The 27,945-nt window shown below is 35.2% G+C and overlaps 2 protein-coding genes across 2 annotated transcripts; both read left to right on the plus strand.

The window, feature by feature from the left end:
- The first annotated feature begins 242 nt into the window (after window positions 1-242).
- Window positions 243-1,497, plus strand: LOC145103234 (uncharacterized). Its single transcript, XM_079040821.1, has 2 exons — window positions 243-836; window positions 997-1,497. The coding sequence occupies exons 1-2, from the start codon at window positions 354-356 to the stop codon at window positions 1,297-1,299; spliced, it is 786 nt and encodes a 261-aa protein (XP_078896947.1). The 5' UTR covers window positions 243-353; the 3' UTR covers window positions 1,300-1,497.
- A 23,103-nt stretch (window positions 1,498-24,600) lies between these two features.
- Window positions 24,601-27,717, plus strand: LOC145103338 (uncharacterized). Its single transcript, XM_079040884.1, has 5 exons — window positions 24,601-25,529; window positions 25,654-26,121; window positions 26,662-27,039; window positions 27,138-27,205; window positions 27,273-27,717. The coding sequence occupies exons 1-5, from the start codon at window positions 24,816-24,818 to the stop codon at window positions 27,481-27,483; spliced, it is 1,839 nt and encodes a 612-aa protein (XP_078897010.1). The 5' UTR covers window positions 24,601-24,815; the 3' UTR covers window positions 27,484-27,717.
- Window positions 27,718-27,945: the final 228 nt, after the last annotated feature.

A 27,945-nucleotide genomic window follows, 5' to 3' on the forward strand; every position in this document is an offset into this window, starting at 1 on the left:
GTCTTTTCTTTTCTTTTAGTTTTACACTTTGTAAAAATAATCCTCTATGGTTTGTTGAAGTTTTCCTACGCAGTGTCCTTTTTGAGTTGCAGTGCCAGTATTTCAAAAGGAAAAAAAAAAAAGAAGAAGCGAGAGTGAGTTTTGCTAGGAAATACTTGTAGGTACGTTATGCATAAGCTACAGCGTTGAAATCCTTGTTCATCAGGGCCCCCGATCATGTGCCTCCATCTACTACTATATTACCCCCCTCCTTTTCTCCTTATCCCTCCAGGGTTTAAGCAAACAGCACCAAACGCCTACATTCTCTAAGCTTTAAACAACACATTCAATTCCCTATTCATTTTCCTCCCATAATGACTCCGGCCGCCACCGCGTTACACTTGCCTAGTTCCGGTATGCTCACTCTTAGTGGTCCGAAACCCACGATTTCCATGTGTAATTATACCTCTTCTTTGAGTTCCCATCGTTACACTTTGAGATCTGGTAATCGGTTTCGTATTACAGTTCTTCCAGACAGAGCATGTGTTGTGTTTAAGGGGAGTCTAAGTGGGTCTCCTTTGGCCTGGTTAGCTCGTATCTCTTCTATTTCATCTGATCATAAGGGGTTTTTGATTTCTGCAAAGAAAAGTACTGAAGGCCAGGGTGTTTATGACGCTGATACATGGTTGTCGGCTTTGGAGGTGAAGCCCACGGGATTGGATAATTCTCCGGCGCCCGTTCTCCCCGGAGATCTAGATTTGATGGAAATTCCAGAAGTGGGACCGAAAAACTCGACGAAGCTGGTGGAGTATGGCATTGCTAGTGTTAATGATCTCAAGAAACTCTACAAGGAAAAGGTATATATTTTAATTTAATCAAATTATAAACACAGTTTTATGTTATGTTGGTTTCTCGCGATTGTTGATGTGGCATGATGTTAATCAATATATAGCTACTTGACATGATAATGTGGTAATTAAATGTTCATCCCTCAATTTTTCCTTCTTTTGGCGACAGTTTTTTGGGAAACCGGATCGGATGATGATTGAGTTTCTAAAATCCTCTGTTGGCATAAAATATAGAAACCACGCCAAGAGTATAACCAGCTTCATCAGAAAGAGCGTAAGTAGAGAAATGAAAGAAAGTGGTGTCAATTCTGAAACTGCGATCGTAAGTAAAGAAACGAAAGATGGTGGTGCCAATTCTGAAACTGCGATCGTAAGTAAAGAAACGAAAGATGGTGGTGCCAATTCTGAAATTGCGATTCCAGTTCCAACTACAGCCCCAAAGAAAAAGGTTAAAGAAGCTCGCCGCAAGTGACTAATTGAATCATTATAAGATGCTACGTACACATGGTTTTGGTTGTTATATATAATAATATTTTATATATTATATTATCAAACCTCCTCGTTTAAGCTACTACTTGACACAGATAGTAGTGAACATGTAGGGTTGGATTTGGAATATGGTATTTGCTTGTATGATATGGAAATGCGAATAATATTAGCTTTTATGGTATATGACTATATGTGCCGTGAGTTCGCGACAGATGTGGTGGAGTCTTAAAAATGGATAGATAATATTGAATTAAGTTGGTTATACAAAGTATATTTTGATGTGGAATAACCCTGATTGCTTCAAAAGAGCTTACTTGATGCATATTAGAGCCTCTTAAATTAGGCTACAGCCCCATTTGATAGATGTTCACTCAAAAATGTCTGTCCGGATAAGAAATCTTGACTGAGTAAGAAATCATGTTGTTTGATTGTACATCTGACTGAATGTGCTGACTAATAAAAAATAGTCATTTTACCATGTTGTTGTATATAGTGATGGATGAAGTTGCTGAATAATTATAAAAACATACAGATTGTCATATAAAATATGAATTACACACAAGTCATTTAAAAATCAAAATAAAAATTGTCATACAAAATGTAAATTAAACATAAATAATTTAATATCTAAATAAAAACATAATGAAATTTAAAATCCTCCTTAATAAATGAAGGTTTTTTGCCACATGTCAATTTATCATTAATTTTGACACTTGTCATTTTGTGGTATTTTTGAAATAAATATTATCCACTTGTCAATTTTTGGTTTGTTCCAATTTTTAAAATTAAAGTCATATACTTATATATGTAAAGTATTAAATATGATATATATGATATATTAAATTGCAATAAATATGTATCTTCCTTAATTTAAAGTTATACATTAAAAAATATTTTTCGTTTACACTTTAATGTTTAATTTTTTTTTAAATCAACCCGTGTAATACACGGGTTTCACACCTAGTAACATAATAATTTAATGTAAAGTAGGTGAAAGTAGTTGGTTTGCAATCTGATTACACAAAACACACATATATTGAACGGTTTCTGAACCCCATTCTATGCCTTGTGTGTTTTCTCTATCAATTCCCCCACCTTGGACGTCCGGAATAACCATAGTGTTCTCCTCAAAATTTGTATGTTTTCTCTATCAATTCCTCCACCTTGGACGTCCGGAGTAACCATAGTGTTCTCCTCAAAATTTGTAAACAAGTCATCTTCTATATTGTATTTCCTTATAAAATTATGGATCGCGACACAAGCAATGACTATGTCTCTTTGCACTGTAAAAGGATAAAGAACTATTTGTTTTAAGATAGGAAATCTCGCCTTCAATACACCATAAGCACACTCAATAACATTTTTAAGTTGTGCATGAGAATAATTGAACCTTTCCTCTCTAGTTAAAGGTCTGCCTCTTCGAAAATCGGCTAACCAATACCCAGTATTGCGGTATGGAGTCATAAACCCATCAGTGTTTCTATATGCGGCACCACAAAGGTAATATTTATCTGCAAATGAGTGTGATACATATTATATTAAAGAAGATAGATAATAAAAGTTATGCAAGGATTACAAACTTGGTGTAGGAAATGGAAATCCAGAAGTTGAGTCGAATGCAACTTCCTTCAAAACTCTTAAATCATGTGATAGACCATCTCATCCAGCCCAAACAAAGGTGAATATCATATCAAAATCACAAATTCCTATTACATTTTGAAAACATTCTCCTTTTCCTCTTCCCCTATAACGAGTTTGTTGATCAACGGGTACAACCCCATGTACAAGAGTTTCATCTAATGCACTTATTGCTCCGGAAAAAATCTCATTTAACCGTCTATGTCATTCTGAGTTATGTCTTGTTGGATTAGGAGTTGTTTGTGACATCCCCAAAATCTCGGCCAGAAAAGACCGATTTCATTTATGCTTTTTAAAATAATTTCAGAGTAAATCCTTTTGATTTAAAAGTGTTGCGGAATTTGTTCCCAAAACAAAACATGATAAAAAAATATTTATCAAAGCATTTCATCAAGAGATGCATTTTCATTATATAATCAAAACTCGGGATGTTATGTTCCGATACAGACCATAAAGCATAAACGATAACATTACAAGTCATTCAACAAATATATACATATACAGACTTGTAAACAAAACAACTCGATGATTCATCCATCTTATGCGCTTGCGCCACTTCCTGTAATACAAATAAAACTGAGTGGGTCAGGCTTGGGAGCCTGGTGAGCATATAGGGTTTTCAACCCACAATAAATAAATTATATTTAATTTCACCAACCAATCACTATCCCGATTACCCATTCCCGTTATCCTCACTTTACATCCCTAAAACAACATTTATCTCAAGGGACCTAATCTAGGATTTTCATCGGGACGGACATTACTGCTAAGGGGTTTCCTCAACAATAGATATCCTAAAGGCAACCATGAGGGGGATAGAGTACACCGGTGAACACATCGTTCACAACACCTACAGGTTATGAACCTGCTAGCATTCCACAGGACTGTCTAGAAAGAGTCTGTGGTTGTTATCCATACTCCGCTGAATAACTAGATCAACAACAACAACAACATCGAGGCCTCTCATCTGTTTATTACACACCAACTATCTACCTATATTCTACCCAACATATTAGTAGATATATATATATATATATATATATATATATATATATAAATATTTATACATAGTTTAAAACCTGTATATCATTTTCATTCAATACATATTCCACATAACAGATGAGGCACACCCACATAACACGTATTTCATAGAAAGTAAATCAGATCTATGAGATAGAAGAGACTGAATATACATTCACACATATAACAACAAAATTATACACATAACACGTATTTCGTATAAAATACTTCATAATTATGCGTTAGAAGAAAGTAACTACACACTCACACGTATAAACAGCAATATACTCAATACACTCAAACCATACTTGTATTATTATTGTGTTTGTGAAAGGTAGTATACACTCACTTGATCAGAAGATGATCGGACAGCACTACGACTTGCAGAAGTAGTAATCCTCAGCAGATCTAGAAGATCTCTACAAAAATCGAACTTCTCGCGGGCAGAGCTTCGGCTCGGGAATCACACTTCTCGGGATCTTCGGGCTTCGGGACTTGCTTCGGGTCTCGGGGATATTACCGGGGCTTCGGGGTACTTCTGGTATGCAAATCGAGGTAAAACGGGAGAGAGAAGAGAGAAAATGAGCAAAAGAACCCGACAGCCTCGCATCCTATTTATAGGAGGCTGGAGCCTCGGAGTACGCTGGGCGTACGCCTGTACGTGGGGCGTACTCGTCCGAAATCGTCATGGCGTTCGTCATCCGAAGAACTCGAGTGCGAAGGTCGTCATGCTTCGCTGTACGCGGGGCGTACAGCAGTACGCTGGGTGTACTTCGGATATGCCCGGTGACTCCCCTTCGGATAATACCGAATTTTATAATTAAATTTAAATACAAATTATTTAATAAACTTTGGAAATTCATATCTTCTTCATACGAACTCCGTTTTCGACGTTCTTTATATCCACGTGAAGGTGAGACTACGCTCTACAACTTTCGTTTAGACTCCGTCGGCTAATTTTAACTTTATTTTTATTATTTATTTTTAATAGGCCGGGACAGAAAAACTTCGTTATAAATTCATAACTTCTTCGTTTGACGTCCGTTCTCGCCTAACTTTTCATCGCTTCGATACCAACAACGAGATCTTTGATTCTCGTTTAGATTGTTTTGGCTAAAAACCGCTCGATCTCAAATCGAGTATTTCAGGCTGCATACCGCTAAGCCGAAACTTCGATAAATCATAACTTCCTCATACGAAGTCAGATTTGGGCGTTCTATATATATTCAAAAACCTCATTTCAACTACTACAACATTATCCAAAGATATCAAGTTTATTTTACACTTAAATTTTGACGCTTATTTTTATTCTTAATTAATCAAACCACATAATTAAGCAATTAAGCACAAAACACATAATACTCAAATAATATACTTCTATTATTTCAAAACGGGTTACAAAGGTTAACCTAGACTATTATATCAATATTAATGACAGGCCCAGAAACACAGGCGTTACAATTCTCTCCACCTTAGAATGATTCCGTCCCCGGAATCACACATCGACAAACAAATGCGGATAGCGACCCATCATGTCACTCTCCGTCTCCCAGGTGAGATTCGGCCCATTCGTGTGTTTCCATCGGACAAGCACTAACTCGACCATCTTGCGTCACAACTTCTTAGTCTTTCGGTCAACAATTGCCTCTGGTTCTTCGATCAACCTTTTGTTCTCATCGATTCTCAACTCCGAAAGTGGAATCATGTCGGGAACTTCCCCCGTGAACTTCCTCAAATAACACACATGAAAAGTGTTATGAATTCCATTCAGTTCTTCTGGTAGTTCGAGCTTGTAAGCTTGGTTCCCAATCCTCTGAAGAACTTTAAACGGTCCAATAAACCTTGGACTTAATTTTCCCCTTTTACCAAATCTTATAAGTCCCTTCCACGGCGAGACTTTAAGCAAAACCGAATCTCCAACCTCAAAAGTCATCGGTCTTCGCTTTTTGTCAGCATAGCTCTTTTGACGATCCTGAGCTGCTAACATTCTTTCCCTAATTATTTTCAACTTTTCAGCAGTTTGATGAACCATCTCCGGTCCCATAAACTGCTTTTCCCCAGCCTCAAGCCAACAAGACGGCGTACGACACTTCTGTCCATACAAAGCTTGATAAGGTGTCATCTTAATGCTCGAGTGAAAACTATTATTATAGGAAAATTCTACCAATGGTAAATGTTCATCCCAATTACCTAGGAATTCCAAGGTACATGCTCTTATCATATCTTCAAGTGTTTGTATCGTCCGTTCGCTTATTTTTATTCTTAATTAATCAAACCACATAATTAAGCAATTAAGCACAAAACACATAATACTCAAATAATATACTTCTATTATTTCAAAACGGGTTACAAAGGTTAACCTAGACTATTATATCAATATTAATGACAGGCCCAGAAACACAGGCGTTACATTGTTGGTAGTATAATTTCTTTTGCAAAACACATCATTGCAGTTAGGACCTCGTGAAAACATTGATGAATTGTTTGTGTGGAGTGATGAAATCTTCCCTTAACCGCGCGAAAACGTTCATTATGTCCTACAACATGTAAGAAAATAGTCATCTTCTCTCCAATGCTTATTGTCCTACTAGGTTGCAACCAATTTTTTTTGGGTAAAATGGTTGCATAATAATGCAAATGCCTCTTGTGTAAGACGCATCATATCGTAACATTGTGTAGGGTCTCCGTACATCAAATCTTGCGTATATGCATTCCCGCTTGAATCATTATCTCTAATTCTATGAATTCTGATTAGCCTGCGCCGGTTTGACCTCAACCAATAAATCACAAGTAAAAGAAAAGTTACAACTTCGCCATCCGAAGCCATATTTGACCTGTTACAAGCAATTAGGTAACATGTTAAAGTAAAAAATATTCATGCACCAAAAAATCTAGTAAACATCATCCAAGTAACAAAAGTCATATAATAAAAAATTCATCAAACATCACCAAACTTTCAATATCCAATAACATATCATCCAAAGTACCATCCAAAAAAGTCATCAAACATAGCATCCAAACGTCATGCAAGTAACAAAAAGTCATGCAACAAAAAAAAATTAGTAAACATCATCAAAGGTAACCATACTTCCTACCCGCACCCATCACCCACGACTCACAACTTGTATGCGAAAGTCATAACCAAACTTTCCTAACATCGGCACTTTCACCAAATAGCAAAAGAGCGTTCTTGTGTCTTTCATCTTCTTTTTCCCATTCCATTTTGTTCAATTTCTCCATACATGCATCAACATCCTTATCCATTTCACTTTTTTCAATTCTTTCATTTTTTTCCACTAACGACCTTGCAAACTTGATAATCTCATCCTCAACTTCTAATGCCCTTGCATCTCTTTTTTTTCCACTAACTCTTTTGTTTCCACCAACTTCCTTATTTTTTGAACACCCCGAAGATTCTTCACTTGCACCTACGTGTTGTGTTGATGTTTCCATTAGAACATCATCATCAGAATCATTGGCACTAAACTCTTCTACAGGACGAGGGAGTGTAGAAGATGGCCCCCAACTTTGAAAGCCGATTGAGGTCGAGCCTTCAAATAGTTGGGTGCAAAGATCAGGGAATAACAGGAGTTTAGTTTTTAATGACAACACGAACTTATTCAACTGTTCACAATTTTTATAAATATTAGTATTTGTTATAAAAATAATCATACTAGTATTTGTTATAAAAGTATTACCTTTCCCTCTTCCTTCCATTGTTCATCGATCAGATTAAATTTATTTTTATAGGATCATATATATTGTCGGTTTTGTTTGTCAGTTTCACCCAAGCAACATATTTTGATTTGTAGTAGTCAAAGTGGATTCTCATTTGCTTCTGATCAACCTCTTTACCGTGTTCGTTTATCAATTTTTCGCATATTGTCTTCCATGAACTTGCCTTAAGCCTAGAACCCTCACGACGATGAGTGGTTAGTTCATGGATGCATGCATCAAGAAAGGTTTTATCCTCACTCTAGTTCCAAACCAACATCCTAAAACATAAATAACAAGCTAACATAATTATCTAAACATAAAACAATTTTCTACCAATGAGATCAACATAATCATAAATAACAATAGCACAATCAAAGTCAACAACTTTCTATCAATTTCATAGCTTATACATAGAAAAAAAATTCTGATTTCATACCTTATACATATACAATTTGAGATTTGATAACATTAGACCATAAGACTATATATTTATATTTATATATATATATATATATATATATATATATATATATATATATATATATGATTTCATAACATTAGAGCATAAATTATATACAAAAAAAAAGTCCGATTTAATAACATTATAGCATAGATTATATACAAAAAAAATTGATTTCATAACATTAGAACATAGATTATACACCCAAAAAAACCAGATTTCATACATTATACAAAGAAAAAAAAATGATTTCATAATCTGTACATACATAAATTGGGAATTCTTAACATGAGAGCATTAGAAGAAACAACATATCTGATTTCATAGATTATAGACAATTTTTTTTTCTGATTTCATACAGTATACACAATTTCTGATTTCAGAGATTATACATACACAATTTTAGTTTTCATAACATTAGAGCAAAAAGGATTCGAATTTCAGAGATTATACGCTAACGTTTTTTGATTTCCTAATATATTTAAGAGATTTTCGGATTTCACAGGTTACCTGTGTTGACGATTCTGGCCGGAGAAGACATACAGACCTTGGACGGAAGGAGGGCAGATGTCCGACTAAAGGAAGAAGACGGCGACTGAAGGAAGAAGGTGGCGATCTTGTGGTGATTGGGACCTGTCGAAGGGGAGCTGTAGGATGAGGCTGCCGTTTTTCTTTTAGGTCATGAAGGGAAGAATAGATCGGGGTAGGGAGGTCTTTTTTCCCAGTCAGATCGGCCTTGCAAGCTGACCAATTCAGCCAATTCAGCCATACATGTTGACTAAATCAGCATACATCAAACAGCTTCTATCCGACCGAGTCAACCGAAATCGTTGGCTCAGACCGGTCAGACAGGTATCAAACGGAGCCTAAGTTTCAACTGAATTTGAAATTTTTACTCAAACATATAAGGTTGCATATAAAACTTGTTTTGTTGCAACACTCTTTTTTATTTTTTTTCAAAAATAAACATTTGCAGTCTTAAAACCATATTGCAGAAGAATATGTCGATTAAATGTCTCATCTCTACAAAAAAAAGTTGTTCTTCTTTGAAGTCTGCAAACTAATAAATGATATTAAAACACATTGATCATAAATAATGAAACAAACAAACAGGGGGCATAACCAAGAATTAAGAATAACGGGGGTTGACACCCTCACATCGTAATAATATATTAAAATATAATGTTATATCAGACTAAAGTAAACCGGATAAACCTAACAATTCAATCCTCTTCATCCGGTAACCCTCATTTAACCGGTTACAAATGTCTATGTGGACTAGACATGGCGAGCTGTATGTGAGTCACTAAAGAGAGTCAAATATAAAGCTCATACGCACATAGAAGAGTTTCGTTCACTCGTGCCCTAAAATTGAACCAGGCAGAAATCGAAGCAGGAGGAGGATCCATAATCGTCATCTTCATCTTTTGTAGGAAGCAAATCGAAGAGGGATGAATCGTCTTAGAAGTAGATGCTATTATGGTGATCATGTTGGAAGATGGACTTCATGGACTCCGTTAAACCTAGAAAGAAGGTTTATAGGCTGCCAAAATTACCATGATGAACTTAAAGACTGCAAATAGTTTCATTGGGTGGATCCTTCTCTACTAAACCAGTGGTATGCAAATCTCTTACTAGAATTTCACAACAATGGTAATTTGGAGAATAATGCAATATTCAGGGAGTTTGGACAACAACAAGTCAAGGGGAACTTTTTTTGGAGGCATTGTCGAACAACCAGTAGCACAACAACCCATGGAAGGAGTGTACATTCATCAACTGATTAGAAATGAAGGTGGAAGATGGAAATCATTGTTTTATGTGTTTATGGTTTCTTTTTTGTTTGTTTTGGTGATGTTGAAGGATTAGTAGGATAGGTAGAAGATTGACGGAAAGTAGTGTTTTAGTTGTGTTTGTTTGGCTAGTATTAATGTGTTTGAGTTATGTATGCTGGGGTACTATCACTGTCTTTTGGAATATGTATTATGTTGTTTCCCATTATTTAATGAAATGAATTAACAAGTTTATGTTTATGTAGGACTTATAAGTGTTTCTAGTGTAATCATGAATGAATTGTTGGATTAGTGTCTAAGCCCGTAACTATATTTGGTATGTATTTGACCCGATTGTGCATGGTCCTTTTGGGTTGCCTTCACCAAAGTAACTTGATAGGATGATTTATGGAGAAAGAGGATTAATTATGATTTAATAATATATTATATGAATAATATATTAAAGGAGAAATCATATTGTTTAACTAATATTAGTCAAGAAGTAATTGATAGTTAGTTTTGTGACTAAAAGACATTAATTAAACTTAGGGGACTGGAATTGTAATTATAAGATAATTGCAATTGGGCTATGGATCACCTTGGAACATAGGTTGTACAAATTCTATGGGAAGCCCATAAGGACTTCGTCCAAGGGGTGTTCTAAAGGGAGTCCATGGGCTGCTTAGGGCCTAAGCAGTCAAATTAGGGTTTCCTAGTTGAAAACCCTAATAGCCTCATTATATAAAGACCTCTATGGCCCCAAAAACGTGGTGAACTCTTTTGGAAGAACCCTAGGGCGTTTTTGGTGATCCTCCTCTTTCTCATAAGTCATTATCTTGCTCTTGGTAATTGTAAACCATTAGAGGAGTGACATTTGTGACTCTAAGTTCCAAAGAAAGAAGATTGAAGAGATACATGCCATTCCACAAGAGGTAATCATCTAGATCTGTTGTTATGTGATAATTTCAAAATGCATATGCTAGATTAGGGTTCTTGAGTCTTGGATGAATTGCATGTACAATAAAGAAACCTAGATCCAAGCATTAGGGTTTGCATGATCACATATGATGTTCTTTTGTATAAAATGTCACACCCCAAAACCGGAACGACGGAAATGCTCTGGGGTGGAGGACATCATGTCAAGTATCACAACATATGCAGTATAGTAATCAAAGTACAACAACCATTGCATTAATAGTAATAATTTTACATACGTTACATTTACTAACAACATCGAAGTAAATACAGAGAATAACATAAGGTGTAGCTCGGTACAAAGTTGTCTTCACAAAAGCTCCCAGAGTGTACCTGTCTACTGACGACCTGAGAATACAAGTTATTTTGAAAGCGAGCATCAACATTTTAATGTTGGTGAGTTCATAAGTATTTAATGGCATTGATATAAATACATGATTTCCTTCAAAATAATCACATAAAAGATAGTGGCTTAGAATTTACAGAGTATTAGAACTTCTTCCAGAAAATCTTATATTTTCAAATAAAAGTTTTCTTTTACCAAGACCCAATTGTTTTATGTTTAAGGAATATTTTCTCCCAAAAGTACTATCATTATCAAAATATAGTTTATACTTTAAAGAATATGTGAGAAGATCACAAACAGAAGTAATAGGAGAAAATAATATCTTACCTCAGCAGTAACACTGTTGGCTAAAAGTAAATAAAAACATAGACTCCAGGTGGTATGAAATGAACCATACGCCTCACAAAGTCTAAAGGAACAAAATACAGACTCCAGGAAATATTAAATGAACAATACACCTCGGAGAGTCTAAAAGAACGAAATACAGACTCCGAGAAGTATTAAATGAACAATACGCCTCAGAGAGTCTAAAAGAATCTTTAATCCTAAGTAGGTTTATTTAAAGATTTAGAACGTAGCCTAGTGTATAACTAGGGATATATATATATATATATATATATATATATATATATATATATATATATATATATATATATATATATATATAGAAGATACCATGATGATACTTATTACCTTAAAGCCATGAATTATAAGGTAACTCTAAAGATACTCGTAACCATACTGATTGACAATCGAATACTTGACAACCTGCTGGCGTAGAAATGAATGTGACATTTGTTACCCCTTGGCTTGGCCGGCCGGGACTGCAGCTAGCAGTCAGGATGTGGGAGTGTCTGTCCCGTATAGATCTATACACACAATGCCCGCTCTCCCTCTAGGAGACTCTGGTTACCAACTTGACAACGGTGAAATCCACGTCATGAGGATGTATCTCGTGTTTTGATTTCTATAAACCTTTCCTTTTACTAAGAAGTATATGTTTTAGGTTATAGATATAACTAAGTTCTCCTTCATGAATGTTATGGTTGGTTTCAAAACTATACCTATTATACTTTACTTGAGAGGTTATCTAGATGCCTTTGCTACCCAAAGGTGATGAATCTGCTGACAAAACTTTTATGACTAAATATGTATACATGATATATAACTAATATTTAAATGACCTTCGGACGGATAACCATTACCCTAAAGCCACATCCAAACAAGGAAAAGGAATTAAAGCGAGTTAGCCTTCCTAAGTCCTTTAAACATTACTTATATAACTATACATATACATGCATGCATTTAACAGTAAACCACTTGGGTTGTGGTGACTTGGTAAGGCATGTGGAAGATATGGTGGATAACCTATTGACCCATGTTCAAATCCTGGCACTACTAAGCCCTTGTGGCCATGGAGGTTCGCCTGCAGTGACTCCAGGGCATGAGGCAAAGCTTCATGTTTGCAGCGGGGGATTAGTCGGTGCGCGAAAGCTGGCCCGGAAACCCTTGTTAGGGAAGTTCCCTTTCCAAAAAAAAAAAAAAATACAAGAGTATAAAAAGAAATTTTGTTAAAACCTTTGGAAAATTTATAAATAAGAAATTATGACATGATGTCAGTTTATAAAACAAACTTTGAAAACCTTTAGCTGGATAAAACAATTTAACATGCGGAAATCTATTTGCTATACAGTTATTAATCACATGCGATTGATATAATAACCCTATAGTTCAAATTGTACCCCCCCCCCATAAAAGCATTTAAAATCATTTAAAAGGTTAATTAATGGATATGAACTCACCTAAAGTGGGTAACTCGAAAGAAAGATTGATATAGGATCGTCGGGTGTCGAATGAAGTCGTGAGCACAAACGGATCCTAGTTTAGCATGTAACATCACATATATGAATACACTTAGGGTATATAACCACTAATAGACACATGGACACACTTTAGGGACATGAAAACACTTAGAAATAAGTGTTACAAACACCTATTGAAGTCCCTAAATGAGTGTAGGGCCTTAGATTTGAGTGTAAGGCCACCAAACTCAACCTTTGTGAGTGTGCATCCAGGTGTGCGGCCGTACACTCCCACCTAAACGTGTCCAAATCGATTTTCCACGGCTTGGGGATGATTCTAAGAAGGTGTTTTGGGTCGTTGCTATGTTTAAAGGAGTGTTTAGGTCCATTTTAAGGCCAAAGAGGTGTGTGCGGTCACACACGATGTGTGTGCGGCCGTACACCTTCAAAGGGTGAAGAACACGAAGAACACTATGATTTTTAGGCTTAGATTCAGGTGCCTTACCAATATGACAAACTGAATGGAGGAGTACTTCACGTTTTTTAGGCCCTTAGAGTGTTCTTGGATGCAGATTCTAAAGAGAGAAAGTTCCAGATTTGAAGGAGTGGGAGAAAGGGGTGTAAGGTTGGCTAAGTGTTCAATATATATAGGGTCGAGTGTGAGGCTGGAGGATGTGTGCGGCTGGGTGTGCGGCTGGCTGGCCGCACACGCGGGTGTGCGGCCGCACACACCTTCTTTGGTGTGTTTGGACCGATTTTGTGATGATACACACTTTCTAACCCTTCTTAAGGCTCATATCTAGGTTATACTAAGCCTAGAACACTCATATAGACCCACATTTTTGTTATAATATAGCAAAACAAAGGCTGACACTCGACTGAGTTGAATAGTTGGACTTTACAAGACGAGGATTTTTGGGGTGTCACATTATCCCCCCGTTAGAGGGAATTTCGTCCCAAAATTAGAATCTTAAAGAATACTCAGGGATAGGTGCGAAGGATGTGGATACTTCATGCTCTATCCGATCTGCCCATTCCCTTGGGGAATCCGATTTATACTGAGTCCTAACGAACATTCATTACGAGGTATAGTTTTTCCTTTGGCCTCTAGGCTACACATGATAAGATTTCTTCAGTTTCCTTTACCGAAACAGATTTCGCATGTTTCCCTTAACGAGCGTGACTCTGGTTTTTATGGATTTAGTCGAGAAAATGATGAGAGTTTTTGTCGGATACAACTGGTTCATTCGCTGATACGTGGACAGGTTAGGATGAAATTTATGGAATCCCTAAAGTAGTTGGGGTCTGACAGATGCTGGACCAATTTTTATCAAGAATCTCTGATGGTCCTAAGTTCTTGGGAAAATAGAACGTTCCGTACTCGAAACATAATGTACTTCCATGGTGAGATCATCACTTGGCGTGATCACCATTCTGAAGTTCCAAAAGTTTTCTTTTACTAGAGGTGTAGTCCTTCTGATTGGTTCCTAGGCGTCTCAGGTCATATTCGGATTCGCATTCCCTATTGGTTGGCTTTCGGAGGTTTTCTGGATCATTGAAGGTGCTGACTATATGCTGGCATCTATTGGTTGCGTGGCATCTACCTCAGCTCAGTGCAGAAAGGATCTGCACTTTCGACTCATGAGGTGTTTCTAACGGAATATCTCAACGTCAGGATGATAGAGGGTTTTACTAGATGATGCTTAGATAACTCTAATTTTCATCTTAGTCTAATAGATGCTTTCACAGCAAGATTCCTAATAAGAAGGAATCGTTCTCTCATTCGGTTCACTGTTTCATGGATAGCAGTCTCTAATCAGGGCTAGCTTCGCCCTTAGAGATTTTCTGAAGTGACTGACTATTTCGAGAGGTGGTTCTGCAATCTCTTTAGAGATGATATTCCTTGGAACACCTAGTAGTCTAACAAGTCTCTATGGCCTGCTCCATTAGTTTTTCCATTGTGTCTGCTTCCTTAAGTTTGTAGGGAGCGCGTGATCTTGTATAACCCGTCGACTAACATTTAGACCGGTGTCTAGTCCACAATTTCTTTATGACCTGGGTTATAAAGCTTAACGCAACTTGCTGTCTATTTTAGTCCAATATTCCTGGTCGCGGAGGAAATCATGCGGTTCTTTGCATCCTAATATTAACTTGGGTGAATGCAGATTACCATCTATAGGGCGACGATAACTTTCTCACATGGCGAGGCACTATCACAACTCTTTCCGACCTAGGCATTTCTCGTCTGTATCTGGATGAATGAAGTGCTTGAGTAGTGCGAGCATCCCTTGCATCTACTCTTTCAATGTTACCGAGTTTCTCCATCTAGATCAAATATAGATAGCATAAGACTCTGCCACTCAGAACCTCTAATTTCCTCATCCATCTACTGAAAGTATGTTAGAAACATATGTAGCCATGTAGTTACTCTTGCTAAACCAAGTACTAATGAATTCCTTTGGATCTTGGTTGGTGTATAAAATTGCTACATGTGCATGCACACAAGGTATCCTATATATCTCCCACAGTCTACAGCTGCAGTAATGGTGTACCAAGTTAACTCCATAACTTTGAAAGCTATTCCTAATTTCATATGTATTTACACTACTTGGCACTACATACCATGTCTTGAAAATATAAACACTTAGGTTAGTATAAATACTCAATTAAAAGCCAACATTCAAATATGAAATACAATTTATACCTTACATCCTCACCTAATTCCTCCATCTCCAGAAGTACTGCTTCATACACATCACCATCCCATTTTTGTGCTTCCTCTTTTAAGTTGTAGAAACTTTCCATCATGTAGAGTCTTATTTATTTAATCATAGCCAAGAGAGGCTTATTTCTAGCATCTACTATGATTGCATTAAAACACTTTACAATCCCATTGTCTACAACCTCACATGCCAAATTAACTACCACCAAAATATGCCTTGCATCATGAATGAGGGTCTCTAGCCATAAGATGATCATAAGCACCTTCACTCAAAGTCTTGATCCTTTCCATGTTTATCTTGAAATCTCATTCTATTGTGGATTTTACAGCTGCCCAAAACATGTTTTTGAGTTCTATCCCACTATACACTTTCCTAAAATTTGCATAAATATGCCTAGCACATTGTATGTGCTTTACATGGGGTAGAATTTCCTTTGTTTCTTCAATAAGACTCTAGTATACAAACAAGTATATTAGTAATTGTTATTAGCAAGTACAATAGATTATATGTAAATAAAGGAACTTGTCATTACCTTGTGTTGATCACTAATGTCACATAATCCCCTTCCAACATTCAATTAAAGATTTTCACTGACTAGTTCCAAGAACCATTTCCAGTTAACCGTGTTTTCAACCTCAACAACAACCTATGTTATAGGGTAAATTTGATTATTTATATCCCTTCCATTTGTAGTTAGTAGCTCACCCTTGTATTGTCCCTTTAAAAAACGTCCATCCAACCCTATAACCCTACGACACCCTATCTTCCACCCCTATTTGATTGATTTAAAACACACATACATTCTATGAAAAGTTGTATTCAGATCAGGGTTTAGGTTAACAGAAATCCTAACTGTGCTACCTGGATTGGACCTCATCAGTTCATGTCCATAATCACACACTCTTGCATAATGATCACTCAATTTGCCATAAATTAAGGACAATGCCCTGCACCTTGATCTATAACACTTTAACCATGAGGCTAGGGATGGCAAAAAGCCCCATACCCAATGGGAACCCGAAACCCGCACCCGTTTTGACTGGGGAATCCCTAGGTTGACCGGGGATGGGGACGAGGATGGGGAATACCCGAATAAAAAAAGTGGGGATGGGGATGGGGACGGGGATACTCTTAATCCCCGACCCCGGACCCGCCCCCGACATATATTACTATATAAAAATAATACATAACATATATTTATAGTATAGTTTATAATACATAAAATTTGATCTAAGTAACCTAACTCATTAGTAACTACTTGGTTGAAATTATACTTTTTGTTTTTTCTTTTATCTAATTTAAACTCGTGTATATATATTTTTTTCTCTTTGGTTGATATATTTTACCTTAAATATCAATCTGATAATTTTTTTCTACTTGATTTTTCATGTATGTATTTAAATTTGGTATAAAATTTATTTATATTTTTTCTGCAATTTATGGGTACTTATATATTTTATAAAATCTTTAAACTTATGCTAGTAAAATTGAAATATAGAGTTTTTTCTTACGTAAAAGTTTGCATGTTAAAAGAGAAAAAAATCCCCGTTTCCCCGTTGGGGATCCCCAGTCCCCGTTGGGGGTGGGGATGGGGGTTTATTTATATTCCCCGGTGGGGATGGGGATGGGGATGGGGATTGGAATGAGGATTCGGGGATGGGGATGGGGATTGGGGTCCCCTGTGTTCCCCGCCCCCGTTGCCATCTCTACATGAGGCCTTACAATGAAATTTACTATGAATTATTGTCTACATTTCCTTTCATTTTAAATTTGGTTTCCTTACCAGTTCTTTCACAAATTGCTTTGCTAACCAAGTTGGATTCATAAGTCTTTAACTACTAAAACTCCTAACACATGTATGACTTTCATTAATCTTTTTCACCTGGAATGATTTCTCAGTACTCATCCATGAAGCACGAACCATAAAAGGGCATTTTTCTGGATCAGTTGCACATACATCCACTAGTCTAGCACTATCACACTTCTTGAAACGAATTTTATAACCCTTATGGATGGAATAATTTGGTAAACATAATTTGAGTTGATGTCTGGACTCATACCTTTCTCTGAGAACTGGTTTCATAACATTCCATTTGACCTTCGGATCAGGGATGGAATATTCGATATGATCTTCATCACCATCTTCTTCATTAGGTTCTTCAGTATCTTTCTCATCATCTACTTCACCATAACTGTTGGACTCCACTCGTGTATACTCTCCTTCACCTCCCAGTACAGAACGTTAAGAACTCATCTGTGCATCTTGAAACTGGCTTTCTTTTGAAAAAATCATCAAGTTGAACGTCGATGGTGTCCGACTCAAATACTTCATACATCTACAAAATCTTTGGAGGAACACAGGCTTTGCTTAGGATGAATCCAAGGATTGTCAGGAATAAAGGAGGCGAGAATAAAGGGGTTTTCTTTAAACAAAAACCCTAAACACATGAAGTCAATGTATAGTCACCACTAAGATGGAACATATACATTTGTAACCGGTTAAATGAGGCTTACCGGATGAATGAGATTAAACTGTTAGGTTTATCCGATTTATTGGGTTCTTTTATTCAAAAAAAATTAGGATTTTTTTAAAACTTTTCCCAAAATATTGAGACTTTACTGTAGAAACCCCCTGGTTAGAGCATACGGTACGAAACCATAACGTCGTGGAGGTGTCTATGTGGCACCTCCATAACGCTGCCATAACGCACAAATACCGCCCCTGCATCTCATTTTGGTGTTGCTCGTTGTTTCTCGTTGCTGGAATAACGCCATACTCTTTCTTTCTTCATCTCTTTCTTTCCTCTATTTTCTTCTTTTTTTTACTTCACTTCAACGAGGTTAAAACTGGGAACCCCCCCCCCCCCCTCTAGAAGTCATGAAGAGTTGATGGTGATGTGGCAACATTGTGGATGGGTATGGGTGTGACCCATACCTAATCCTCTTATAGAAATACAATTACAATAACAAATTTGAAATAAATAAAATCCTATTTTATGAAAGACATACAAAGCATTTACCACCAACCGTACATTTTTGCAGTTTATTTTAAGTTGTAACTCATTTTCCTTACCATTTGTAAAATTATAACATTTTCGAAAATCAATGATAAGTTTATAAAAATTTTATATCACGTTATCTCAATCAGTAGTTATGGAAAGATATATATATATATATATATATATATATATATATATATATATATATATATATATATATATATATATATATATATATAAATAAACATTTATTTGATCAATGACATACAAAATATTTTCCTTCCACATCATTTTTGCAATCCATTTTAAGTTCAACAATAACACATTTTCATTACCCTTTATAAAATCATGACTTTTGAAAATCAAAGAAATGTTTATAAAAGTGTTATATAATTGATATGACATGATATAAAATTCTAAATTAATGGTTACAGAAAGATGCATAAAAATAACAAAATTTAGAAAATACAAATAAACATTTATTTTATGAAAAACATATAAAACTTTATCCTTCAAGGCAACTCCAGGATAATTTTTGCAAACCATTTTAAGTTCAAACTTGACACATTTATGTTGATGAATAGTGACCCATCAAATTTGATGGGCTATAATTTATATTAGAGATAATGATTTGAGAAGGTAACGAGCTTTCAAATTTTTCATATTTAGTCACTGAATTTTTTTTCGTGATTGATTTACCCTTGAGTTATTTGAAATTGTTCACATTTTACCCTTATAACCGATTATAACCAGTCATGGTAAACTATGAACATTTCAAATAATTCATGGGTAAACCATGCACAAAAAGAAGTTCAGTGACTAAATATAAACTAGTTGAAAGTTTGTTACCCTTTTAATTCATTATCCCTTTTATAATCATCTCTTAGTTTATTTTTCTTATTGATAGCAATTACTTAGATTAATAATTTTGATTTTAGTCACTACGATTTGTTTTGTGTTGTGTTTGTAAGGAGTATTACATAAGTATCACATAACCTTGTTGTAGTGCATTGCTTTAATCCTAGTCAATGAGATAAAATTTTAACTAGAGTTTCTTTATTCATATATAAGTGGTTTACACTAACACACAAAGTAAAAATAATTAGTAGAGTTTCACAAAGGCAAAAAGACACATATACGAGCAATAAAATGAAAAATAGATTGAAAATAAAAACGAGCATGGTGAGAATGTACATATAGAACCAACATAGAAATACAAAATATGGATACAAGTAATAACTATGAAGAAAAGTATCGACAAAACAAGTTGAAAGTAAAAAATAGTGAAAACTAGGAAAAATGCACAAACAATGTAAATGCAACTAGTACTAGACTACTCATGTAGTACTCCACGACCTTGATCTTACGCATCCACACTCTCTAATCAAAGATTGTGTCCTTGTAAAGAGAAAAAACTCATTCAAATTTAACCCTGCATTATCTTCACGCTTCTTTATCATATCTTCTCTCGTCCTCACACGATCTACAACGACCGTCTCCACCCGCTGGAGTAAAAATTGTTGCCTATGCACTAAGTATGTTTCTGAAACCACTACAATCTTTGTTTCTTCAATTTCTATGTGATTAAAGTAGTTTCTATTGTATTTCTATGTGTTGTTTATTGTACCTTATAACATAAAAGCATATCACACGATTGCTACAATATCCTCATTTTTGTCACCTTCATATTTAGCTTGTGCTCATTCTTAATAACATTTAGAACCATTTACGGGATAATGGCTTGAAGGTAACAAACTTTCAATTTTGTTTACATTTAGTCATTAAACTTTTTTCGTGTTTGATTTACCCCTAAATTATTTGAAATTATTCACATTTTACCCTTATGACTGGTTATAGCCGGTCATAAGGGTAAAATGTGAGCAATTTCAAACAATTCAAGGGTAAATCAAGCATGAAAAAAAATTCAATGACTAAATATGAATAAAGTTGAAAGTTTGTTACCCTCTTAAGTCATTATCCTTTTATAAGCGATTGAAGTGAAAGAAAATCTATAGAAATTGGTTTTTTTATAAGTGTCACATGATTCACATCCATCATGATGTAAAAATTAAAAACTGATATATCTTTGTTTTTTTTCAATATATATATATATATATATATATATATATATATATATATATATATATATATATATATATATATATATATATATATATATATATATATATATATATATATATGGAACAATTATGACCACCCCCCATAAATCCAGAATACACCGGCGAGTATCTTTATTCGTAAAATTGTCCAATATATAAAAGTGCATATTGACATGATGACTCAGCAAAAATCGGTTTAGCATTACTAATTATGAAATAGAAAAAACTTTTTACAAGTGCCTTTATTTGTAAAAGGTTTAGCATAACTAATTATGAAATAGAAAAAACACAAGAATAAATGTTATTCTTATTTATTTATTTTTTCGAAAATATTTTAATTCTCTATAAGTTAACATATTTTCAAAATTTTTTTTAACTATGAATACAGTTTTAATATTTGAAATATAAATCTTTTTAAAATAATGTATTATTCCGTGTTGTCAAAATCATGACTAATCGTTAATTAGTCCTTAAATGGTACACGTCGAGTGTACTGTGTCCAACAATTAATCATTGTCTATACAATGATTGAAGCCATACAAATGCGAATTTTCAACAATGAAAAAACTATCATACTTGAATAAAAGCAATTTTATGTAAAGTTGATCGTGTGCGGAATAAAAAAAACACCATATTAATTTTCTCGACCATTAAGGCTAAGAGGTATGGTGTTTTTTTTACCAATTATAAAATATGTCACGTAGGCTGTGATAAATAGTTTACCTATGAGTTTTTTTTTCTTTTTTAATGTCAATAAAAAATAAGAATTTTTGTAAAAACCATACTAAAATTAAAAATTACATTTTAGAAATCCTAAAAATAAAAAATTACATTAAATTAAAAATTACATTAAAAAAAACTAGAAAAAAAACATAACATCGAAATTTCATTTGCGCTTTAGCTTATATTTTTCGCGAATCGACTGTTTCACCGCTTTAACCGCTTTTTGATCTTCGGGGTCGACGTGTCTCACATCTTGCATTAACAATGAATATTCTGTGTGTCGGACTTTTTTAAGCATATGTCTCTCCAAAGTTGAATTCAGTTGTGTCATATGTGTCATCATTTCCTCGGATCTAGCTGACCGCGTGGGTCCGATTGACAAATTTGAAGGTGTCACTTTCCCTTTTCCTTTTGCTCGAGCTTTTGTTTTGTCCATTCTCATTGGAGGAGGAGGAGGGGGTATTTCTTCGATGTCGTCGTTATCATCATTAAGATTAACGCCTACATGACCATCCGATGAGAATTGTTGTGAGCTCGAATATGAAGATGTTCGGCTTCTTTTTGGCGGATTAGCAATATCTTCATGTGTTGCAAGTTCCATCCACCTAATGCTTCTTTTGACAACTTCCCACACAAGAATAAACTTAAAAGGCTTTAGCATATCATCTTGGAATGTAGTGTGTGTTTTTTTCAAAAAACTCGTTTCACTTTCTCCCCTAACCCGTTGCTTTTCAAAGTTTGTGTAAATTCCATTCCAATGTGTTACGAGTTTGTTCATAAGATTACACTTCGAGTTACATTGGTTGGGGGTCAGATAATTTGCATCCCGACTCATTCCCTTAAAAAATCGCTCTGTGATACGTAACCAAAATTAATCACGATTTTGACCATTTCCCACGCCACCATCTTCAGATATGTCGACCCATGTCTTTGCTAACTCAACTTCTTCTTTTTGTGTCCTTTTCGGATCGTCCTTCCCTTTCTTTTGTTGTTGAGGTTGTTGTTGTTGCTCTTCGTGTTTGGAATCAGAAACAATTTTGATTGAAGGTGTGAAAGGTGGTTGTGATGGAAATTAGGTTTGAGATTGGAAATGGAATTATTGTGGCATTTGGAATTGTGAATAATAGCTAGGAATAACGTCTCTAACTGAGACTACAATTGATCTCATATTACCCTCCCTCATAGATATCCGCAACACCAAAAAAATACACAATCAATTTCGTAAATAACATTACTACAATATTTATAATTTAACGCCACGATACCTGAAACCAAACTAAAATACTCCTCATTTAGAGGCCAACGAGGTAACCAATCTTTGGACCGCTTCTCCAACATATATAATATAATGACTCGGACCAGATCATCATCCGATAACTCATGAAAAGATGTGTCAAAGACATAAATAACACATTTCACTTTTACTGATTCAGTTGCATTGACCCTATGAAACACACATAATCAAAAGGTGTTACCGGAATCCAAGGCTGCAAAATATTCACCAAATTGGAAGTTGGTGACAAGACAAAATTCCCTCTTCCTAAACGTCAACTCCTATTCGTCGATCTCAAAAAACATTTCCTATACTAGGCTTCGAGGGAACGTCACAACTTCTTTGCAGAAAACGTAATGTAAAAGCAAATGATCCCCTTCTATCTCGACAGAAATATCTAACCACCTACCAAAATACGTTTTTCAGAACATAGTCTCGCATGGAAGTCGGGCCCTTAGTTTAGTAAGAACATCTGCAGCAATTGCAGGTTTGCAATATATTGTAAGAGAAGCATAAAAAATGTTGTCATGTTGCAATATATATATATATATATATATATATATATATATATATATATATATATATATATATATATATAACGAAAAAATAATATCAAAATACTTCTGGAATGTATTCCGATGCAGTTCATCGCATTCCGGACATGTTCTGTGTGTTCCAGAATGCGTTTCGAACTACAAATTTTCAATTTGGAATAACGTAAGGTACTAAAAAACTACCTAATTTGGGGACATTCAAAGTTTAAAAGTATCATTATGGAGTTGCTCATGTAAATTCTCAAAGTCTTCAAAATGAGATGACATATCTTTTTTCGCTCTCTTAGTATGAAATATGATGATATTTTGGAATGTATTCTAGAATAATCTTTATAATAATTTGTATCCGAAACCCAATCGGAATGGGCCGAGACTAATGACGTCAATCCGGAACGGACTTAGGGCATCTCCAACCCACCCCAAACTCCATTTCTTTCCCCATTTTTCCTCATTCTTCTCCAACCCTACCCTATTTTCACCTCCATTTTTGGAGATATAAATAGTATTCCCCCATATATGGGGGAATACTATTCATATCTCTAAAAATAGAGGTGAAGTTGGTTATCAATTTTAGTCCCTCTCATTTTTATTTATATATTTCTAGTTTATTTTATCTACTAATTATAATTTAAATGCAATATTTAATATTTATAATATCATGTTATATACTAATTTATATTAATTAATCATAAATATAGAGTTTAATTAGTAGGGATGTATTTGACAATATATATAAATTATAAAAATGGAATATTTTAAAAATATATTTTTTAGGGTAAAAAATAAGGTAGAAAATAAACTAAGGTTGGAAATAAAATACTGTTTACTTTATTTTTTACTCCAATGGAAAAAATAATGATAGATCGGAGATTGTCTTTAAGAATATTCCATTACAAACAAGATGATTAGTTTTAAAAAAAACCAACCATGTCGTTAAAAAACAATATAAAAATAAATATATTACTCAATTTTCCAATATTATATTCTCTATAGTTATTTTTTTTTTATTAAAATATGAAAAACATATTTCTTTGATAAGTGTGCGATAAATAAACAAATTGGTGGTGAAAAAGTCATATTTTTGTGTATTTTTTGATACTAAGTTGAAGATTCCCTCATGCCTTGTTTGTTTTTAGCTTCCTTCTCACTGTAATTTCTAGTCTAATGGAGCTCCAAAGCCCAACATATTAGGGCAAAAAAGAAGAAGGAATAAAGAAAGGAAATGGTTATGGTGTGAAACACACACAAAACGCTTTCCTTCTCCCATCATTCCTGGTTTTCAATACCAACTTGAATTGCCGTACGGCGAAATTACAGTGAAAGCGAAGCAAAAAGACAAAGAAGATAGTGATTTTTGCAAGGAAATGTTTGAAAGTTATGCAGAAGCTGCTGCGTCTAACCCCTTGTTCTGCGGCCCCCATCCTCAGCCCTTTATCCACTATATTACCCCCTCATGGTTCCCTTATCCCTCTAGGGTTTAAGCAAAATAGCCACAAACGCACCTTACATTTTCAAAGGTTTAAGCAACACAGTCCCTTTTCACCTCCCTTCTCAATGCCGCCGGCTGCCACAGCTTTACAGTTACGTAGTTCCGGTATGCCTCCCTCTCTTAGTGGTCTGAACCCCATGATTTCCATGTGTAATTATGCCACGTCTTCGAGTTCCCCTCGTTACGCCTTGAGCTCTGGTAATAGGTGTCGAATTTGCCGGTGCTCCATCGAGAGTGCTACAACTGTCCCTGATAGAGCATGGGTTGTGCTTAAGGAGAGTCGTAGTGGGTCTCGTTTGTCTTGGTTTCGTACATCTTCTACCTCATCCGATAAGGGGTTTCCGATTTCTGCCATGAATAGTGAAGACGACGGTGGCGGTGGCGGTGAGACTGAGAAAGGATTGTTGGCTTCGGAGGTGAAGCCCTCGAGATTAAACAGGAGGCAAAGGAGTTCTTTGGGTGGTAGTTGTAGTCCTCCTCCATTACTCCCCGGAAATCCAGATTTGTTGAGAATTCCAGGCGTGGGACCGAGGAACTTGAGGAAGCTCGTGGAGAATGGCATTGCTGGTGTTGCTGAGCTCAAGAAAATCTACAAGGACAAGGTATTTCCCTCAAATTGATGTTCTTGGATTGCTTTAATGGATTTCTTCTTTGGAGATAGTTACATTGAGATTGATGTTTAAATATAAAATTTTGAATTGAGTTTTTATGTTGTTCTTGTAACAGTTTTATGGGAAATCGAATCAGAAGATGGTAGAGTTTTTACAATCCTCTGTGGGCATTATACATAGAAACCATGCTGAGAGTATAACCACCTTCATCAAAGAGAGCGTGAATGAAGAAATGAAAGATGGTGGTGCCAATTCTGATGCCATTCCAGCCCAAAAGAAGCGACTTACTTTCTGTGTAGAAGGAAATATAAGTGTGGGGAAGACGACTTTCTTGAAGAGAATTGCTAATGAGACTCTTGAGCTTCAGGATCTTGTTGAGATTGTTCCTGAACCCATTGATAAATGGCAGGATATTGGACCTGATCATTTTAACATTTTAGATGCCTTTTATTCTGAGCCACAAAGGTATGCTTACACCTTCCAAAATTATGTCTTTGTTACAAGAGTTATGCAGGAGAAAGAATCATCTGGTGGAATTAAGCCTCTCAGGTTGATGGAAAGAAGTGTTTTCAGTGATAGAATGGTACAAACTATTCCATTTGTTCTATAAATTATCTGTTTTTAATAGGGTTAAATTAATGTACTTTCATTGATATGTTTGTTATACTTCCATTGATATCTTTATTATATCATAGCATACTACCTTCATTTCTTCCTATTACAATATTGTACTTTGAAAAATCCACCCAATTATATCAATGTTATCCAGATTTAAAGCAATTTTCACTGCTATAATTGGGTTGGTTTTTCAAATGGTAGCGTCTTAATAAGAAACAAATTGGAAGTACAGTTCTATAATGGGTGATTTTTTAAAGTAAAATGTTTTAATAAGAAAAAAGCTATAAAAATCAAAAGAAGTAAAAGCAGAATGCTATAATACCAAATAGATGAAAAAGTATAATGTTTTTTCTTGCATTTGACCCTTTTTTTTACTATATCAATTTATCTTTAACTTGAATGACAAAGTTTGCAACTAAAAGAATCAGAACCAAACAGCTAGAGATAATCAGGTAATTTTAACCTTTCCTGATGGTTGTTTACTTTTGGTGCTTACTTGATGAAGGTGTTTGTGAGAGCTGTTCATGAAGCAAACTGGATGAATGAGATGGAAATCAGCATTTATGATTCATGGTTTGATCCAGTTGTTTCATCTCTGCCTGGACTTATTCCAGATGGATTCATCTATCTGAGAGCAAGCCCTGATACCTGCCACAAACGAATGATGCTACGCAAGAGGGAAGAAGAAGGTGGAGTAAGCCTTGATTATCTTCGTGGTCTGCATGAAAAACATGAGAGCTGGCTTTTACCATTTCAAACTGGAAATCATGGTGTTTTATCTGTCAGCAAGCTTCCCCCTCACATGGATGCCTCCTTGCATCCTGGTATAAAAGATCAGGTTTTCTATTTGGAAGGCAATCATATGCACTCAAGTATTCAAAAGGTAAAAGAAACAACCATATTAGCTTAATTAAATCTATTAGTTAGTTAGTTAGTTGCTAATGTAATTTTTGTTTGTGTGTGTGTGTATGTAACAAACAGGTCCCTGCTTTGGTTCTTGATTGTGAACCCAACATTGATTTTTCAAAGGATATTGAAGCTAAGCAGCAGTAAGCTATTTTTAATTACTCGTATAATACTATTAAATTCTAATTTTTAGATAATCTATTTTTGAAGGTATGCTCGTCAAGTTGCAGAATTCTTTGAATTTGTGAAGAAAGCGAAAGAAGTTCCAGAAAGTGGGTCATCCCAATCACAGGTGCTATCGCCTCATAGTGGTGGGTTGTGGGTCCCACCACAGGTACAGGGGAAGAATTTTCCGGAGTCTCTAAAATCATTGGACTTGAGAAAGGCCATGTCTCTCATGTCTAGGACTGGCTCTACTTGATAGTTGCTTTGCTTATTGCTTGTAAAAAGCTCTCTCTCTCTCTCTCTCTCTCTCTCTCTCTCCTTGTTCGTGTAGCTTCATCAAATTGTGGGTTATAACTAAGTAGGATTTTGTCATAAAATTTGTGAAAAAGCCTTTTTTTGTAGTAGGAAATGTTAATTGGTATGCAAGATACATGTAAACGTGTTTGTAGATATGTTTTTTGGGGAGAATATTTGCTAACTTTGTCTTTTACATGTTTGTATGCAAGATCAATTTAAATTCTAGCAAGGAGGTGAGAATAGAATATATGAGGGAGATAGTACTATGGTTGGAGATGATTAAATCCAGATGGGCATTTGAGATTATCTTTCTTAACAAGTGAGACTTTACATCCTCTCTGTTTTTATAAGCCTACTATTGCACTTGAACAAGGACATCTCGAGGGTGTTTGGGATTGCTTTTAAAACAACTTTTGGCTTT

This window comes from Lactuca serriola, chromosome 1 (assembly GCF_051521515.1).
Source record: "Lactuca serriola cultivar US96UC23 chromosome 1, Lser_US96UC23_V15, whole genome shotgun sequence".
Classification (NCBI taxonomy): domain Eukaryota; kingdom Viridiplantae; phylum Streptophyta; class Magnoliopsida; order Asterales; family Asteraceae; genus Lactuca; species Lactuca serriola.

Coding starts and splice junctions, on each gene's coding strand:
- LOC145103338 (XM_079040884.1), top strand. CDS start 24,816: ATGCAGAAGCTGCTGCGTCTAACCCCTTGTTCTGCGGCCCCCATCCTC. Junction 26,122..26,661: donor GTGTTTTCAGTGATAGAATG/GTACAAACTATT, acceptor TACTTGATGAAG/GTGTTTGTGAGAGCTGTTCA. Junction 27,206..27,272: donor GATATTGAAGCTAAGCAGCA/GTAAGCTATTTT, acceptor CTATTTTTGAAG/GTATGCTCGTCAAGTTGCAG.
- LOC145103234 (XM_079040821.1), top strand. CDS start 354: ATGACTCCGGCCGCCACCGCGTTACACTTGCCTAGTTCCGGTATGCTC. Junction 837..996: donor AGAAACTCTACAAGGAAAAG/GTATATATTTTA, acceptor TTTTGGCGACAG/TTTTTTGGGAAACCGGATCG.